The sequence below is a fragment of the Furipterus horrens genome, unplaced genomic scaffold (assembly GCF_987537825.1).
Source record: "Furipterus horrens unplaced genomic scaffold, mFurHor1.1.pri manual_scaffold_8, whole genome shotgun sequence".
Taxonomy (NCBI): Eukaryota; Metazoa; Chordata; class Mammalia; order Chiroptera; family Furipteridae; genus Furipterus; species Furipterus horrens.
The window spans coordinates 61,082,910-61,102,398 of NW_028327178.1; the positions used below are offsets into that span (position 1 = coordinate 61,082,910).

Genomic DNA, 19,489 nt, shown 5'->3' on the forward strand with positions numbered 1-19,489 from the left:
GGAGTCCTAGCTCCTGAGATGTCGCTCCTGAATTTTTATCTACCACACATGGGTGAGAGACCAGCTCATTCCATATCTGTGCCCCTCCAAACCATCTCGATGGGTGTGGTTTCTCTAATTCTGTAGTTGTCAGACTTCCATTCACCTCAATTTCTGAAGGTTCTGGCTGATGGTTCTATATTTTAGTTGTAATTTTGATGTAGTTGTGTGATGAGGCGAGCCATGTCTGCGTATGTCGCTATCTTGACTGGATTTTCCTTTGCCCATATTTTAATTGGATTTTTTTTGTGTGTGTGTTTAATTGGTTAAGTTACATGAGTTACTTATATTGGGTTTACCAAAAGTTTGTTTGTTTTTTCCCCATAAGATGGCTCTAGTAGTGCTTAGTTGTCTTTTAACTTCATTTGAAATAATTCTTAGATTGTATTGTGACAGCTGTTATATCAGGATGCATTTTTTAAAAAACTCATCAAAATTGGTGAATTTTGTGTCGCCATTTTAATATCGAAGATGGAAGAAAGTAAGCAACTATTTCAGCATATCATGCTTATTATTTCAAGAAAGTTGTAAAAGCGCAACTGAAACGCATTGCAGTGTTGAGAAGGTGCTGTTACTGATCGAACATGTCAAAGGTGGTTTGTGAAGTTTCATGCTAGAGATTTCTCGCTGGACAATGCTCCATGGTCAGATAGACCAGTTGAAGTTGATAGTGATCAAATGAAACCTTAATTGAGAACAATCAAAATTACACTTATGCAGGAGATAGCCGACATACTCAAAATATCCAAACCGGTCAAGTTATTGGTGAAAATAAAAAATGTGTCTTTTATTTTACAGAAAAAACTAAGAGGACTTTTTGGCCAACCTAATATATTTTGGATATTAACCCCTTATTGAATGTATTTTTGGCTAATATTTTCTCCCATATAGTAAGTAGGTTGTCTCTTCCTTTTTTGTGTGTGTGGTTTTTTTTTTTTTGTTTTTTTTTTTTTTTTATGGTTTCCTTTGCTGTGCAGACTATTTTAGTTTGATGTATTCCTATTTGTTTATTATTCCTTTTTTTTCCCTTACCCAAGGAGACATAGCCAAAAAATATTGCTAATGTGTTAACACAGAATTTACTGCCTGTGTTTTCTTCTGAGAGTTTTATGGTTTACATTTGTGGTCTTACATTTAGCTCTTTAATCCATTTTAAGTTTATTCTTGTATATGGTGTAAAAAGCTGTTCTAATTTTATTTTTTGCATGTGTCAGTCCAGTATTCTCAATATTTATTTAAGAGACTGTCTTTACCCCATTCAATATTCTTGACTCATTTGTCATATATTAATTGCCCATAAAGGTGTGGGTTTAATTTTGGGCACTCTGTTCTAGTCCGTTGATCTGTGTGTCTGTTTTAATGCTAGTACCAATACTGTTTTGATAACTGTAGCCTTGTAATATAGTTTGATTGATTGATATCAGGTAGTGTGATATCTCCAACTTTGTTTTTCTTTTTCAAGATTGCTTTGGTTATTTGGGATCTTCTGTGCTTTCATGTTCATATTATTTTGATTTTTTTTGTTTTAATTTTGTGAAAAATGCCATTGGTGTTTTGATAAAGATTGCATTGAATTCGTAGATTGCTTTGGTTGGTATGAACATTTTAATGATGTTAATTCTTCCTATCCATGAGCATGATATATGCTTACATTTATTTGTATTTCTTCAGCTTCTTTCTTCATTGTCTTATAGTTTTCCCAGTACAGGTCTTTTACACTCCTGGTTAAATTTATTCCTAGGTATTTTATTCTCTTTTGATGCAATTGTAAATAGTTTTCTCAACTTTTCTTTTTGATTGTTACTGGTACAACTAATTTCTGAATATTAATTATTATTCTTTACTGAATTCATTTATTAGTTTTAATAGCTTCTAGAGGAATCTTTAGGGGTTTCTCTATATAATGGTATTATGTCCTCTACAAATAAAGACAGTGCTAGTTGGGTGTGGTTGGGTGTCAGTGAATCACCAGGGTGAGGCTAATTCTGTTAGCCAGGTTAATGAAGAACTCAGATTTGGTGCCACCTGTACCTGGTTTGCTGTTTGGGGGGTAGGGTTCAACAAAGGAACAATGGTTCCTGCAAGCCTTTTCATCCCTGGAGAGAGATGTCCAATTCCTTTTCCTCCTACACTCCCTTTGAAGCTAGTCAATTTAGTTTTTACCCCCCATATGTCCCTTGTGCTTTTTGAGCTGCTACCTCTGTGCTGGAGCTCTAAGCAACTGAGTTTGTGAGCAAATGAATCTTAAAGACCCACACAGCCCAGGTCTCCAGTAGCCTTCTGTCTCACTTGGATGCAATCTTTACTGGTTTTTCACAGCCAGATATGATGGGGACTCCTATTACAGCAATGGATCCCTGGAGTGGGGAGCCCAGTGTGGGGCTGGGATCCATGCTCCTCAGGGATGGGGGATCTCTACAGCCAAGATATGTCTCCTGGTTCTTTTGTTGTTGTTGTTGTTGTTGTTGATTTGAGAGAGAGAGAGAGAGAGAGAGAGATCGATTTGTTGTTCCACTTATTTATGCATTTATTGGTTGGTTCTCGTATGTTCCCTGACCAGAGATTGTACCCGCAACCTTCGTATATTGGGACAATGCTCTAACCAACTTAACCTACTCAGCCAGGGCTCCCTTTGGATTCTTAATTGCCACACCATGGGTGTGGGACCTGCCTATTCCACGTGTCTGCGCCCCCTACCAGTCTTGAGGTAGCTTTTTTATCTCCTTAGTTATAGGACTTCTGTTCGCCTGGTGTCCAGGTGGTTCTCATGATGGTTGTTAAACAATTTAGTTGTAATTTTGATGTGATTGTGGGAGGAGGCGAATACAGCATTTACCTACTTTGCCATATTGACCAGAAGTTTCTGAAAATATTTTTAATTGAATGATAATGAAAACTTAAAATCAAAATTTAGGAAACAAAACAATTATGGCATGCAACTAAAGCTATGCTTAGATGAAAATTTATTGCATTAAAGTAATAGAAAACAAGAAAGGTCACAAATCAGTGAACTAAGTTTCTACCCTAGGCAACTAACAAGAAGAGCAAATTAAATCCAAAGTAAGCATAAGGAAGGAACTAATAAGATGAGCAGAAATCAATGAAATTGTAAACAGAAGAATAGAGAAAATAAAGGCTGATTCCTTAAGACAATAAAATCGATAAACTTCTGGTCAGACTGACCAAGGAAAAAACACAAATTACAAACATCAAGAATAAAGCTGAGGCCCTGGCTGGTGTGGCTCAGTGGATTGAGAACCAACCTGTAAACCAAGAGGTCACCGGTTCAATTCCCAGTCAGAGCACGTGCCTGGGTTGCGGGCCAGGTGCTCACTTGGGGGTGCAGAGAGGCAGTGATGTTTCTCTCTCTCTTTCTCTCTCCCTTCACCTCTCTCTAAAAATAAATAAAAAAAATATTTTTAAAGAGAATAAAGCTGGGCCCTGATAGTGTGACTCAGCGGGTTGGGCGGCATCCTGAAAACTGAAAGACTGCTGGTTTGACTCCTGGTTCAGGGCACTACCAGGATTGCGGACCAGGTGCCAGTTTGGGGGCATGCGAAAGGCAACCAGTCGGTGTTTCGCTCACACATTGATGTTGCTCTCCCTCTCTTTCCTCTCTCTCTTCCTTTCTTTCTCAAAATAAATAAATAAAATCTTTGAAAAAAAGAAAATATAAAGACCAGTACTCTTTATGAATATAGACTTATAAACTCTCAACAAAGTATTAGCAAATTAAATCTAGCAACCAAGTGGGATTTGTCTTGGGAATGCATGGCTGATTCAGCATTCCAAAATTAATATAATTCACTGTCTCACTATTCTGAAGAAAAAGCATGTGATTATCTCAGTAGGTGCCGAAAAATATTTGACAAAATTTAACATTCCTTCATGATAAAAACTGTTAACTAAGTAGGAATAAAAGGGAACTTTTTACCTCGATCAAGCACTTCTATGAGAAACACCTATCCCAGCATCATACTTATTGGTGGAAGATTGAATGATTTTTTCCTAAGATGAGGAAGAAGATAGTGATATTCATTCTCATCACTTCTATTCAGTATCATACTGGAATTCCTAGCCACTTCAGTAAAGCAAGAAAAGGTAATATAAAGCTCACAGATTGGAAAGGAAAAAATAAAATGCTCTATTCTCAGATTACATAATTTTCTATGTAGAAAATCCCAAGGAATCTATAGAAAAATTTCTAAAATGAATAATTGAGTTTAGCAAGGTCTCACAATAGAAGGTCAATAAACAAAAATCATTTTTTATATATTAGCTGAACATTTGGGACAGGCACATTTTTTTATAGTGCTATTTAAAAAAGCATCAAAACACAAGAAAGATATAAATATGACGACAAAATATATGTGTGATCTGTGTGCTGAAAACTATGAAACACTGATGAAAGAAATCAAGACCCAAATAAACGGAGAGATATACATTGCTTGTTGTTAGGTCTGGCAAGAGTGAGAGGAGAAAAGACAGGAGAGCAGGCAGGTTTATTTGGCCAGCTGCTACAGACAAGCTGAGACCCTAATGTGTCAGCCCTGAGCAGTAATAAGGCAGGGGTTTTTAAAGGGGAGTGGGGAGTTGATTAGGGCATGGGGTTGGAGGGACTCCCTGCAGATGGCTAGGATGAGGGAGCAGGAGTTGATTCTGAAAACAGAGAAGTTGCTAAATTCCTGTCTGCAGATAAGGATACCTTTGAAGGACATAGGCAGTCACTGGTGCCAGCAGTTACTGTGGGGGCTTGCTAAAACCAGACCTGGATTCCCAGAACCCAGGTCTTATGCCTAAGATTTGTGAATGGGAAGACTCTATATAGGAAATATATCAATTATTTTTTCAAATACTATAACAATCAAAATCCCAACAGGATTTTTTGGTATATATTGATGAACTGTTTCCAAAATTTAAATTGAAAGGTAAGAGAACTAGAATAACCAAAACAATTTTGAAAAAGACAAAATTGGAGTATTTATACCACCTAATTTCCAGGTTTAATATGAACTACAGTATTCAAGGTAATGTATTGGTGAACAGTAGACACATAGACCAATGGAATAGAGTAAGAAGTCCAGAAGTAGAGCCACACATATGTGATCAATTTACTTTTGACAAAGGTACAAAGCAATTCAATGGAGAAAGGGGTGGATACTCTCTTGGAACAGCTGTAAGATGTTTTATGTCAATGGTTCATTAGCCATTTTCTCTCCTTTTCTGTGGTAGGATGCTCTAGCTACTCCCTGTTTTTGGCCACTATAGACAACACCTTCAACAAACTACTTTGTGCACATCTTTTTAAATTAGTCCCTGTGGCTTAATTTTCAGGCCATTTAACAACACATTGTTTTCTTGAAAGTACTAAATCAATACAGAATGCTGCCAGCCTCACTGCATCTTTGCTAGAATTGAATGCTAAGCCCCCCCCACCTCTAGCCTTTTACTATTTTAGCGCATATATATATATATATTTAAGGTTTTATTTATTTACTGTTTTAGAGAGAGGAAAAGGGAGGGAGAAGGATAGGGAAACATCAATGTGTGAAAGATACATGGTTGCCTCTCAAATGCCACCAAGATCTGGCCCTGCAACCCAGGCATGTGCCCTGACTGGGAATCAAACCGGTGACCCTTTGGTTCGCAGCCTGGTGCTCAATTCACTGAGCCACACCAGCCATGCATTTTGCTATTTTAATAGTTATGTAAATGGAACTGCAGGAATTCTTCAGTTTATGTTTCTTTGGTTGCTAATAAGGATGAAGTTTTTTTCAAGGATTTTTTCCCCTTATGCCGGTGGGAACTCTGTTCATAATCCTTGCTCTTTCATTTATTTGGGTGTTGATGGCTTTTAATATAAAATTTAAATGAATATTTTTGTCTTGTATGCTCTTGTAGACATTGACATTCATTTTTATGGGTATGACATTGAATGGTATTTTGAAGACTATAAATGTTTTTGTTTTCTAGCTGGCTTAGGTGAATTCCGAATTCGTGACCTGAATGATGAAATTAATAAACTGCTAAGAGAGAAAGGACACTGGGAGGTCCGGATAAAGGAGCTGGGTGGTCCTGATTATGTGGTAAGTAAACTGGAAGCTCCAGTGGTTTTGGGGGTGAGCTTGTGAGCTTTTGGGCAGGTTGGGTAGGTCCTGTCTAGGAGCCTGCAACTCCCAGCCAATGCCTACCAGAAGGCAAGCACTCAAGAAATAAAAGAAGGCTTGAAAAGGTGCCTGTTGCATATAGACAGGAAACCTTTGAAAAGGAAAGGTTGGATAATGCTTAAAGGCTCCACAGCACAGGTCTCAGAGCAGATTGGGCACCTGCATTTACCAGTCAGATGTTTCTGAGTAAGCCACTTAAGTCTCTCTGGGCCTTGCTTCTTGGGAATTGGGGCAACCATTGTTGAATTTTTACCTAAGGGGGCCTTGGAACACTCCATTCTTTCCTTTCTTTGGACTCTTAACAATGTAGTACTCTAGAACAGTGGCTTTCAAGCTTTTAGGACCGTAAGTCATTGTAAAAACACGCATGCACGCGCACGCGCACATGCACACACACTTTATATCACAGCCCAGTGAACAGAAATGTGCTGAAACATTCTTACTATGTGTTGATGCACTTTGATGTTTTCTGTTCTATTCTGATTTTTTAAAAATTGATGATTGTGATCCACTTAATTGATTTCATGACCCCTACTGGTCTCAACTTTGAAAAATACTTTTCTCAGAGTTTGTGAAGAGATCTGCCTCAGGTCATTTGAAACACTAGTATCTGATCAATGGGCTATGTATAATATGTAAGAAATACATGACAGTTTTTCTGCCTCTTGGTCTTTTCACCTTTGTGAAGGTCTAACACAACCATAATTTGCACTTTAGTACCAGGCATAAAAGTGAAGCATTTCTACTTCCTGTTGCCAAAGGAAAGGCACTTATGTTTCTTGCGCATCTGTTGTGTTCTAGGCCCCGCAATAGGAGCTTTCATTCAACCTCTTTAGCAGGTCTGATGATGATTTTGTTTCCTGTCAGACTGCGTTAAAGTAATGCAGAAATTTATTAATCCTTGGAGAAAAGCAACTTCAGAAGCATTATGAAATTAACATATAAGATATTCTTAAGTACCCCCCACAAAAAAATTAACATTAATGTTTTTATTTATTTCCTTTCAGAATTTTTTAATGCTTAAAAATTTTATTTTCATTTACTGTGCTTAAAAATAATACATTTATGCCCTGACTGGTGTGGCTCAGGGGTTGGGCATCGTCCTGTAAGCCAAAAGGTCACTGGTTTGATTCCTGGTAAGGGCACAAGCCTGGGTTGGGGGCCAGATCCCCAACTGGGGACATGCAAGAGGAAACTGACGTTTCTCTTGCACATTGATGTTTCTCTCCCCCCCCCCCTAAAAGTAAATAAATAAAATCTTTTAAAAAATTGTAATACATTGAGAGTTTCAGTTTTATAAGATGAAAAGACTTATGGTGATTGATGGTGGTAATGGTTATGACATTATGAATGTACTTAATACCATTTTTATGTACATATAACAATGGTTAAGATGGTAAATTTTATGATATGTGTACTTTACCACAATAAAAAAAAGAACTAATACATTATCATCAAGTTCAGAAAAGTATAAAAGTGCAGAACAACGTATAGTTATAATTCCATTGCCTGTGCAATACTTGAATACAGTAGTCCCTCTCTATATCACGGTTCACTTATCGTGGCCTCACTGTATCGCGGGATTTTTAAAAATATTATATTTAATTATCGCAGATTTTTTGCTATATTGCAGAGTTTTGTGGTACTGTATATGTATGTTGTTAAAGTTAGTAGGTTTAAGAGTATAGAATATGTTTAAGAACATAAACAGTGTTCATAAAAGTGTGGAAAAGGTTGACCCTGGCTGCTGTGGCTCAGTGGATTGAGCGTCGGCCTGCGAGCCAAGTGGCACTAGTTCAATTCCCAGTCAGGGCACATGACTAGGTTTGCACATCAGGTCCCCAGTTGGGGGTGCAAGTGAGAGGCAACCACACAGTGATGTTTCTCTCCCTCTCTTTCTCCTTTCCCCTCTCTCTAAAAATAAATAAATAAATAAATAAATAAATAAATAAATAAATAAATAAATTTTTTTTAAGTGTGGAAAATGTTAAGGGAGTGGGAAAGGCTAATAAGGGACTGGGAATGGTTTATAAGTGTGTGGGAAGGGCTTATAAAGTCTTAAAATATATATAAATACTAAAATAAATGTAAGGTTTCTACTTCACGAGTTTTCACCGATCACGGGGGTCTCTAGAATGTAAAACCCGTGATAAGTGAGGGGATACTGTATTTCCTTCCATTGTTTTTCTATGAATGCCATAACTGAGATCATACTCCCTATACGTACAATTTTGGTTCTAAGTTTTGTGTTTCTTTTCAAAATGGTAATTTTGATGACATAAACAGTATATATACTTTTATGCTAAAATATAAAGTATAAAATTATAAAATATAAGATTTATATATATTATATGTCATATAGGATATATTACATATTTTTCTACCACCCAGAAATAACTGCTATTAACATTTTCTAGAATCTTTCTGTGCATATTATGTTTGTTTTTATATAAATTGCTTCATACTTACGTGCTTTGTTCATGTAATAGTATATCAGGAGCAGATTTTCACGTAAATAATCATTTATATAATCATTTAAAAAAGCATTTTTTTAAAGTATATTTTATTGATTATATTGTTACAATAGTTCCAATTTTTTTCCCCTTTGCTCCCCTCTGCCCAGCACCCCCCTTCCCCAACAATCCCCTCCCCAAGTCCATGCCCATGGGTCGTACATACAAGCTCTCCTGCCTCACCCTTTCATATATTCTTCTTCTTTTTTTAAATAATTAATTAGTTAAATATTTTAACAATAAAAAATAACAATCCCTCCCTCTCAGACTTAAGACCCTTTACAATCTTATAAAGGACAATGGACGAAGGTCTCGAGCTCCTCTAGCTGCTTCAAGCTGGACATGGTCATCGTCCTACCTACCCTTGGGTCAAGAAATCCCTAATAAGAGTGGGGGTGTGGAGGGGAGGGTGGCCTTCCCACAAGGGGAAGGATCGTGCAGACTCCAGGTTGGTTGGCTGTCTCTGGACAACGGCATGCTTGGTTTAACAGGCTGGCATCCTTGTTGTATTCTGGGGGCAACAGGGTTAAAGGATATCATTCAATCCGTAACCCCTAGATGACAAAAGACAGGTATTAATTTTTCAATGTCCCACATTAGGGAGAAGAAGGGCTTCTTTGGAGGAAAGTATGCCAGGTACATCTCACCTGTCCAAAACCCTTTTGCCCATTATACTTAGTTTGGACTGAGGGAAATATTTTAGGTTTCCCCCCTCTCAGGCCTCTGGGTTCTTTCTGTCCAAGCCATTAGGATAGAAAAGAGAAACCAGTTTTAAAGTGAAGCCCACAGACCACCCCGTTCTTCACCAACCCAGCCACTTAGTTCAGCCAAACCATTGAGTCTCAGGAGGCAGCAATGCAGACAGGATTAAGTGAGGCCTATACATACAGACAATCACTCAGGTAATGAGATCGTAGGCTTATGCCCTTTGAAAACAGAAAACACATGTTAATTTATGTAACATAACCCACATACACGTCTCTAAATCTGTAGGACTGTCTTATCGGAAAGACATCCAGTTGCAAGGCATTTGACATTCTTCTTGCCTGTAAATTAAACATCTTTGATAATGCCACAGACATAGTTTAACTTTCAAATGAAAACAAATTTTAAATGAAAAGAAACTTTAAAGACGGTTAGCTGCACTACTTTATAGTCTACCACTGGGCATTGTGATCTTCCTTGCATCGTGATTTTTCTCCCTAAGATTACCCTCCTTGTCATTAAAGGGACTGCATTAAGTTCATTTTTAATTTATCCTGTTCATTTGCATAAACACAACAAGAGCAGCAAATGATCACTTATGATCTTTAGTTCTGCTTTGCTGGAACTTACGCAAGGAACATTTAGGGTGACCTTCAGTCTGCCCTTCAGGGCACAGAAGTTGAGCCACATACCTGGCATTCAGCCTTGCCTATAAACACCTGTCTTTTCCAGGTCCTCCTGGTTTTCCATTGTGCCTTAAGGTCCCTTCTAGCCATCTTTCAGGAAAACAACCTTCATTCTTTCCCTGGAAAGATTGCTATGGACCGCTCATCCATCCAAGGTACCAGGCCTTTTATCTCGTGGACTTTTATTACCTTTGAAAGTCAGTCCCAGTTGCTCAGGGCTTTCTGGTAACAACCAAAGCCCAAGGATGTCTCCTTTAGGCATGACATTCCATTCAAAGTCTTAGTTAAAAAAAAAACAAAAAAACCTCTATTAACAACTGGTCTTATTAGTTTTATGCAAAGAAACTTAGGTCATTACTTACTTCTTTAGAATGCCAAATTCTGGACGGATCAGATAGGGAGAAAATATATACAGTGTGAAGGAAAATCCTTGTCCTTCTAATATTCACTGAACTTGCATTTCTATTCTTTATATTTTTATTTTTTCCCCCCACTAAAAATTTTTCTGTTTGTTTTTCCATTACAGTTGTCTCACTTTTTTCCCCCTCTTGCTTCCCTGCACGCTGCCCCCCCTTCTTCCACATTCAGTCTCCACCCAGTTGTCCATGTCCATGGGTCATTTATACATGTTCTTTGACTAGACCCTTCCCGTTCTTACCACTTCTCTCCCTCCCATCTCCCCCTTTGTTACTGTTAGTTTATTCCTTGTTTACATACCTCTGGTTCAATTTTGCTCATTTGTTTGTGTTGTTCATTAGTTTCCTGTAACAGGTGATAGCATAAGGTAATTTTCTTTTGTTGCCTGGCTTATTTCGCTAAGCATAATTCTCTCTAGTTCCAATCATGTTGTTGCAAATGGTAGAAGTTCCTTCTTTCTTTCAGTACTTATTCGTTGTCATTTTCCCCCTTTGTACTCATGTTCCTCTCTGTCTCTCTCTGTTTCTTCATCTTCTTAAAGCAGACCCTTTAGCATCTCTTGCAATGCTGGTTTGGTGGAGATGTATTCTTTTAGCCTTCTTTTGTCTTGGAAACTCCTTATTTCACCTTCCATTTTGAATGAGAGCCTTGCTGGGTAGAGTATTCTTGGTTGCAGGCCTTTGTTTTTCATTACTTGGAATATATTTTGCCATTCCCTTCTGGCTTGTAGTGTTTCTGCTGAGAAATCTGATGATAGCCTTATTGGAGCTACCTTGTATGTTATTAGTTGTTTCTCTCTTGCTGCTTTTAGGATTCTCTCTTTGTCTTTGAATGTTGCCATTTTAATTATGATGTGTCTTGAAGTGGGCCTGTTGGGGTTCATCTTCCTTGGGACCCTCTGTGCTTCCTGGACTTGCATGATTCTTTCTCTCTTCATGTTAGGGAATTTTTCTATCATTTTTCAAAGAGGTTTTCTGTTCCTTGCTCTTCTTCTTCTCCTTCTGGAATCCCTGTGATACAGATATTATTACGTTTCATGTTGTCCTGCAGCTGTCTTAGAGCCTCTTCAGTCTTGTTCAGTCTTTTTTCGTTTCGTTGCACTGTCTTGTGAGTTTTTGTCTACATTGTCCTCCAGCTCACTAACCGATCTTCTGCTTCCTCTAGCCTGTTTTTAATTCCTTCTCCTGTGTTCTTCAATTCAGAGATCATATTCTTCATTTCCTCCTGGCTCTTATTGATAGCTTCCATGTCCTTTTTGATGCTGGTATAATTCTCAGTAAGTTCCTTATAGTTCTTCTGGAGTTCACTGTAGTTTTTCTGGAGTTCTTAGTAGTTTCCACTGAGCTCATTGAGCTTCTCCATAATCCATGCTTTCAATTCCATATCTGATAGTTGGCTCCCCTCTATTTCATTTAGCACTCTTTCTGGGGATTCTGCCTTTCCTTTTCATGGGAGGTTGTTTCTCTGTCTCCCCATTTTTGTGACTCCTATTGTTTGTTGGTGCTTCTTAGAATGATCTGCACTTCCTGGATCTGCCTCTGGTGGCATCAGATCATGTACCAGTCTGGCCCTAGGCAGCCTGTTGGAGACTTCCAGGGATCTACTGCTGTTGTCTGTCTTCTTTAATTGTTAATCTATTCAATCTGTGATTAGCTGTCAGGCTTAAGGACCGTGGGTGTGGCAGCTTAATTCCTGAAGGCAGGGCTTTTGCTTCCCCTCAGGCTGATGCCACTTGGAGGGGAATGGTCTACCCGCAGTACTGAGGATGAGTCAGCACTGGGACCCAGTTGGCTGCTCCTCCAGTTCTCCCCTCAAAGCCAACGTGCCAGACTCTCCCCAAGCATTTCCTGTCCTCTCTGTCTTCCCTCTGCTTGTGCCCAGGGTAAGTGGGGGCAGAATATTTTCATATGTGATCCGCTTAAGAGCTCTTTTTCTCCAGCTGTTTCTCTCTGGCTAGCAAGAAACCCTGTGGCTTTTCGCTTTTCTCAGCTGGATACTATTTTACTTTCCACTCTGTTGCTGTAGGCTGGGAAGCTCAGCTGGGGGTTTAGCCCCTGCCCTTCTCAGGGGGAATCCCCGGCTGCTGAGCTGTTTCTCAGTCCCTTCAGCTGCTACCCGTGTGACGCCAGTCAGCCCTTCCGGGTCTCCGCACTCCCTACCGGTCACGTTGTGATGTAGCGGCCTTTTCTGTCTCTCCGTGGTTATAAGACTTCTCTCCAGCTGGTGTTCGGTTGGTTATTCCAGATGATTTCTCCAAAATTACGTTGTAAATCCAGACTAGTTCTGGGAGGAAGTTAGTGTAGCTTCCACTTACTCCTCCGCCATCTTGTTTCCAAAAAAAGCATTTTTGAGCTAACAGAAAAGTTGCAAAAATATACAGCAAATTCTTATATATCTTTTTTACACATTTACCAGTCTTTTATCATTTTTCTGTTCTAACGCTTTATTATTTTCTTTGTTTTTTTTATTGATTTGAGAGAGAGAGAGAGACATTGATTTGTTGTTCCACATATTTATGCATTCATTGGTTGCTTTTTATGCGTCCAGATGGGATATCGAACCCACAGCCTTGGCGAGATGGGTCAATTCTCTAACCAACTGAGCTACCCAACCATGGCCAGCTTTATCATTGTCTGTGTGTACCTTGGGATTTATTTTCGGAACCATTTGAAGCTTAACTACATGATGCTCCTTTACCCCTTAATACTTATGTGTACATTTCCTAAGAAGAAGAATGTTTTCTTATATACCATGGTAGAGTTATCAAGTTTGACATTTAACTCCGATACAACCATTTTATCTAATCTACTTGGCTGATTCATTGATTTTCCCAATAATGTCCTATATAGCATTTCCCCCTTTAGTATGGGACCTAATCCAGGTTCACATAGTGCATGTAGTTGTCGATATCATCATTTTAAATGGATTGAACTGCATCTTCTGGATATTCCATTTGTCTTCTACTTGTCATTTAGGTGTTTTGCAGTTTTTTGTAGCTTTTGTCACTTATCATAAGCATTTTTCAAACTCTATATAAGAACCATCGTTGCTAAAAAAAAAAAAAGGAATAATAGAGCTATCATTGTTAAGGTATAGTATATATTCTGTCCATGAATTTACTGTAATTATATCATCCTGCTACTTTTAGGTATTCAGATTGATTTTTTACGGGATAAAAAGTACCTAAATACTTTTCTGTGTACATAAGTATTTTCCATGTTAAACATTATCTTAAAATATATTTATATACATAAAAATAGTGGGTTTAAGGATCAGATTAATTTTTTCCTTTTCCTTCCCAATCAGAAAGTTGGCCCTAAAATGCTGGATCATGAAGGAAAAGAAGTCCCAGGAAATAGAGGTTACAAATACTTTGGAGCAGCAAAAGATTTACCTGGTGTTAGAGAATTATTTGAAAAAGAACGTAAGTAATTATTATTCGAGTGGGTTTGGGCCTTAATTTTTTTAAAACATTACAGATAGGCTTTTCTTTGTCACCGTTAAATGTCTGAATTTTAAACAGGTACTTGGACTGGGGGTTCATATCTAGCAGCTTGTTCAACTTCAGTACCTTTCTTATTTCTGGCAGCTTTTCCAGATTTACTACCTTCACTATGAAGCTCCATGAGTTTTTTTTCCCAATTCAAACTTGGGCTTTTTCAGCTTTTTTACTTTTCTTACAAAGACATCATGCAGTGGATAAATAGATTGGCAAGCTTTTCTGTCTTTCCAGTGCTATCTGGAATCATTTTATTGACCACTTCCTTCAAGTCATTTGTCTGCACCTCGTGGGTCATGATTTCCTTCATCTTCCAGATTTGGCAGATGATCGACGCCAAGCCTAAGAGGTCTTCTGAACCTGATTGCTATGCTTTTTTTAGTAAAACCAGCACAGAATAGATTAAGTAAATAACCATTGGTAAGTCTTGATGGCAACATGAGTTTCAGTCATGTGCTACTATTTTTTGAACATGGCACACATTTTATCATGGGTTAAGATGATGCTATGAAGATTAATCAGGCAATTTTTGCCCTGAATATCCTCTCAGTAATTAGCTTAAATTTTCTAAATGCAATTTCATCATTCTCAGAAAAGCTATTCTTACTTCAAAAACACAACCCTTGAGACCATCAGGTGCAATATTGGTTCCTTGAGTTCTTGTTACTAGTGTTTTTCTTTTATTTCTTATATTGAACATAGCTGGTGCTTTCATGTCATACTAGTCTTTTTTAGAAAATAGAACAACCACTTTTGTCTTGGCTCCCTTTTTGCTTCTTTTTGTAAGGTGTTTGTTCTTACTGACCATCCTTTAAAAAATTTTCCTTTGCATTTACAACTTGGCTGTTTGGCAAAAGAGACTGAGCTTTTGACCTTTTTTTGGCTTTCAATACACCCGCCTCACTAAGCTTAATCATTTCTAGCTTTTGATGTAAAGTGAGAGACATGCAACTCTGTCTTTCACTTGAACAGTTAGAGGCCACTGTAGGGTTGTCAGTTGGCCTAATTTCAATATTGTTGTGTCTTGGAATAGGGAGGCCCAAAGAGAGGGAGAGAGGGGCAAGAACAGCCTGTTGGTGAAGTAGTCACAACACACATATATTTATCTATTAATGCCACCATCTTATAGGGATGGGTGTGGTATGTGGCACCTCAAAACAATTATAATAGTAACATATAAGATCACTGATCACCATAACATATATAAGAATAAAAAAGTTTTAAATACTTAGAGAATTACCAAAATGTCACAAAGACACAAAGTGAGCAAATGCTGTTGCAAAAGTGGAACCAGTTGCCCTGGCTGGGTGGTTTAATTGGTTGGAGCATTGTCTTGTACAGCAAAAGGTTGTGGGTTCCATCCCCAGTCAGGGCATAACTTAGGTTGCAGGATTGACCTCTGGTCAGGATGTGAATGGGAGGCAACCCATTGATGTTTCTGTCTCCTTCTCTTCCTTTCTGTGTCTCGAAAGTCAATAAACATATTCTTGGGTTAAGATTTAAAAAAAAAAAGTGGCACTGATGGACTTGCCTGAAGCAAGGCTGCCACACAACTTCAGTTTTTAAAATGCAGTATCTGTTTAGTGCAATAAAGTGAAGCGCAATGAAATGTGTATGCTTGTATTTTAATTTTGTCTTTTAGAAAATAGTCTGAAAACTTTATAGAAAAAATGTGAAATGCAGAGAAGAATGATACTGGTGTTCTTAGGACTGTTGGCATTCTGTTTTCTTCCAGTTTTTCTTTCTTAAGTATATTTTATTGATTATGTTGTTACAGTTGTCCAAATTTCTTTTCCCTTTGCTCTCCTCTGCCCAGTACCCCCCTTTCTCTCCAGCAATCCCACTCTCCTTACTTCATGTCCATGAGCCATGCATATAAGATCTTTGGCTTCACCCTTTCCTATATTATTCTTAACTTCCCCCTGTTTATTTTGTAACAACCAATTATGCTTCTTAACCCCTGCATCATTTCCCCATTCTCCCCCTTCCCCTCCCCGCTGATAACCCTCCAAATGATCCCTGTACCTATGATTCTGTTTCTATTCTGGTTTGCTTAGTTGGATTATGTTCTTATTTTTTTAGATTCAGTTGCTGATAGTTGTGAGTTTGTCGTCCTTTTAATGTTCATAGTTTTGATCTTCTTTTTCTTAAGCCCCTTTAACATTTCATATAATAATGGCTTGGTGATGATGAACTCCTTTAGCTTTACCTTGTCTGGGAAGTACTTTATATGCCCTTCCATTCTAAATGATAGCTTTGTTGGATAGAGTAACCTTGGTTGTAGGTCCTTGTTTTTCATCACATTGAATACTTCTTGCCAGTCCCTTCTTGCCTGCAAAGTTTCTTTTAAGAAATCAGCTGATAGTTTTTATAGTCACCCCTTTGTATGTAACTCTCTTCTTTTCTCTTGCAGCTTTTAAGATTCTCTCTTTATCTTGAACCTTTGGCATTTTAATTAGGATGTGTCTTGGTGTGGTCCTCTTTGGGTCTAGCTTGTTTGGGACTCTGTTCTTCCTGAACCTGTGTGTCTATTTACTTTGCCAAATTTGGGAAGTTTTCCTTCATTATTTTTTCACATAAGCTTTCAATTTCTTGCCCTTCCTCTTCTCCTTCTGGCAGCCCTATGATTTGGATATTGGCACGTTTAAAGTTGTCCCAGAGGTTCCTAAATCTCCTCATTTTTTGAATTCTTGTTTCTTCATTCTGTACTGGTTGACTGATTTTTTCTTCCTTATGTTCAAAATCATTGATTTGAACCCCGGTTTCCTTCCCTTCACCATTGGTTTTGTGTGGATTTTCCTTTGTTTCACTTTGCAAAGCCTTCACTTCTTCCCTTATGCATTTGCCATACTTAAGCATATCTGTTAACTTTGTGAGCATCTTTAACACCAGCATTTTGAACTGTACATCTGTTAGGCTGGCTATCCCCTTGTTTATTAGGTTGGCTATCTCCTTGTTGCTTAGTTCTATCACTGAAACCTTGATCCATTACCTCTTTTGGGCCATAATTCTCTGTCTCCTCATCTTGACAGGCTCCCTTGTTTGTTTGCCTCTGTATCTTATGTAGAGCTGTTGCACCTGTTATGTTGTAAGGGGCGGACCCTTAGGTGTTCCTCAGTGTAGAGCAACCAGTTTCACCACGTTGTGGCTCTGTATGTGGGGGAGGGGTCTTGCTCAGCACTCGCCCCTTTTCCAGGCACTTCTCCCACATCCGTATAGGACTGGTGCTCCTCTAGCTGTTGCCTGGCTGTTGTTCCCAGAGTGGGTGTGGGTGGGTCTGCAGATGTTTTAGAACCACGGGAGTCCTTTAAACAAGCAGACTCTGCTGAGAGACCCACAGTTTATTCCAATGCCTCAACCCCCACTGGTTTCCCCAGTCAGAAGCAATGAGGCTTTATTGTCCCCAGCGCTGGAACCGTGAGCTGCGCAGTCTGGTCTGGTGCTGGGAGCGCTCCCTAGGTGTCCCTCCCTACTTTTTAAAATGTGTGACTGCACTTTCCACCAGCCTGATTCTGCCACCACCACATTGCTTCCTCTCCGCTCAGGCTCCGCCTCTCTTACTGTCTGGCTGAGTATTTCTTCTTTATATCTTTGTTGGACTTCCATGCAGCTCGATTTTCTGGGACTTTTGGTTGTCTCTAGTTTTGAGATAGTTGTATTCCTTCTTAGTTGTGGAGGGAGATGCAGCGTATCTATCTAGGCCTCCATCTTGGCCGTAAGTCCCAGTTTTCCTATTTGTTTAAAAATTTAATTCTGCCTTTATTAAACTATATATTTTTAAAAGTCATTATGCCAAAACTGCTTTTGCATGTGTATTAACATTGCTTACATAAAGTTCAGAGTTTAAATATCATGCCATTCATTATAAAAGCAATATAATTTTAGAGAAGTTGTAAAACATCGAAAATCAAGGAAAAAAAGCCAATATTTTTACAATTTGTAGATGATGGTTGTTAACATGTCAGGGCGTGCTTCCTTCCAGTTTTTTAAGAGTTGCAGTTGAGAAAGGAGCTCTAAATTTGGGTTATGTTAAATATGGTGCTTTTTTTTGTTTTGCATTTACATTTTTCTAAATTAATTTTTATTTATTTATTTATTTTTAGAGAGAGGGGAAAGGAGAAAGAGAGGGAGAGAAACATCACTGTGTGGTTGCCTCTCACTCGCGCCCCCAACTGGGGACCTGACGTGCAACCTAGTAATGTGCCCTGACTGGGAATCGAACCAGCGACACTTGGCTCGCAGGCTGACACTCAATCCACTGAGCCACAGCAGCCAGGGCGCATTATGGCATTTTTGATGTTATCAAAGCAACTAGTGAAACAACATTATCTGGGCTGGAGACTACTCCATCCCACACATATCCAGCAATTAACAATCCTAGGATATTCTAAGTTTTCATTGTTATAAAATAATGCTCTGATGCACATCTCTGTTCAGAAAGCTTTGATAGCTTTTGTTTTGTTTTAAAATTAGGATAGATTCCTTTTAAATGGACTGATTAGGTCAACGGTTTCAACACTAAAGAATAACACCAATTATACAATCTTATTACAAGTTTTAGAGAGGTGCCTGTTTTCAAAAACTGTTCCTTTTATTATAACACTTAATAATTTAATGATTTCTATACTTCTTTTTATAAGAATAAAGTAAAAGGCGACAGCTGATGTTCAGAACTGGAAACCAGACCTAACTAGTGTGGCTTAGTGGGTTGGGTATCTTGCTTTGAACTGAAAGGTAGCCCTGGTCAGGGCATATGCCTGGGTTTCGGGCCCAGTGCCCAGGGCCCATGCGGGGGAGGCAACCAATAGATGATTCTCTCACATATTGATGTTTCTCTCCCTCTCTTTCTCTCTCCCTTCCTCTCTCTCTAAACTAAATCTTCAAAAAAAGATATGCTTTCTCTTAAAAATAAAAAGAAAACTCGAAACCATGTTATCAGACTAAAAAAACACATTTATTTTAATAGCTTAAAATGCAAATACAGATCAGTTCATAAAGTTTCAAGATACAGCTTTAAGTGTAATAAAAACCTGATTTTCAAAAATTAAAGAGTAAATAGTGGAAATAAAGCTTCATTTTTAAAAAATTACAGGAAACATGTAAATCTTTAGACTAAGACATTCCACTTACGTCAATTCAGAAATACACTAATTTATCAATGCCAGTAGTACACTTCTCAAAGAAAGAAAAATCACCCCAAACTGGTCAGTGCCAGCTCCATACAAGAGTGAAAATGGTGCTGGCTAGTCCTGGTTTTGCAGCCTCATTTACACTGTATAAATTGATGTCATTCAATCGTGACATGATATTTTCATCTTTAGGTAAACCCTAAAAAATGTTTAAAGTTCAATATGAGGCCAACATCCACTATTAAGAGTTTCTGAAATGGTCACTGTATACTTAAAAGATGTAAAGACCAATTTCAGAGATTTCCGGCCAAGATGGAGGCCTAGACAGACACAC

The 19,489-nt window shown here is 38.4% G+C and overlaps 1 protein-coding gene across 4 annotated transcripts in view; it reads left to right on the top strand.

Annotated features, from left to right (window-relative positions):
• The window catches only part of ISY1 (ISY1 spliceosome associated protein), a 38,973-nt gene that overhangs the window by 12,293 nt on the left and 7,191 nt on the right, over positions 1–19,489 (top strand). For all 4 annotated transcript variants that reach the window (XM_090285928.1, XM_090285926.1, XM_090285929.1 and 1 more), the window contains 2 exons: positions 6,013–6,125; positions 13,834–13,951. In XM_090285928.1, the coding sequence (XP_090142054.1) occupies positions 6,013–6,125; positions 13,834–13,951 (231 nt within the window). The remainder of the gene's footprint in view (positions 1–6,012; positions 6,126–13,833; positions 13,952–19,489) is intronic.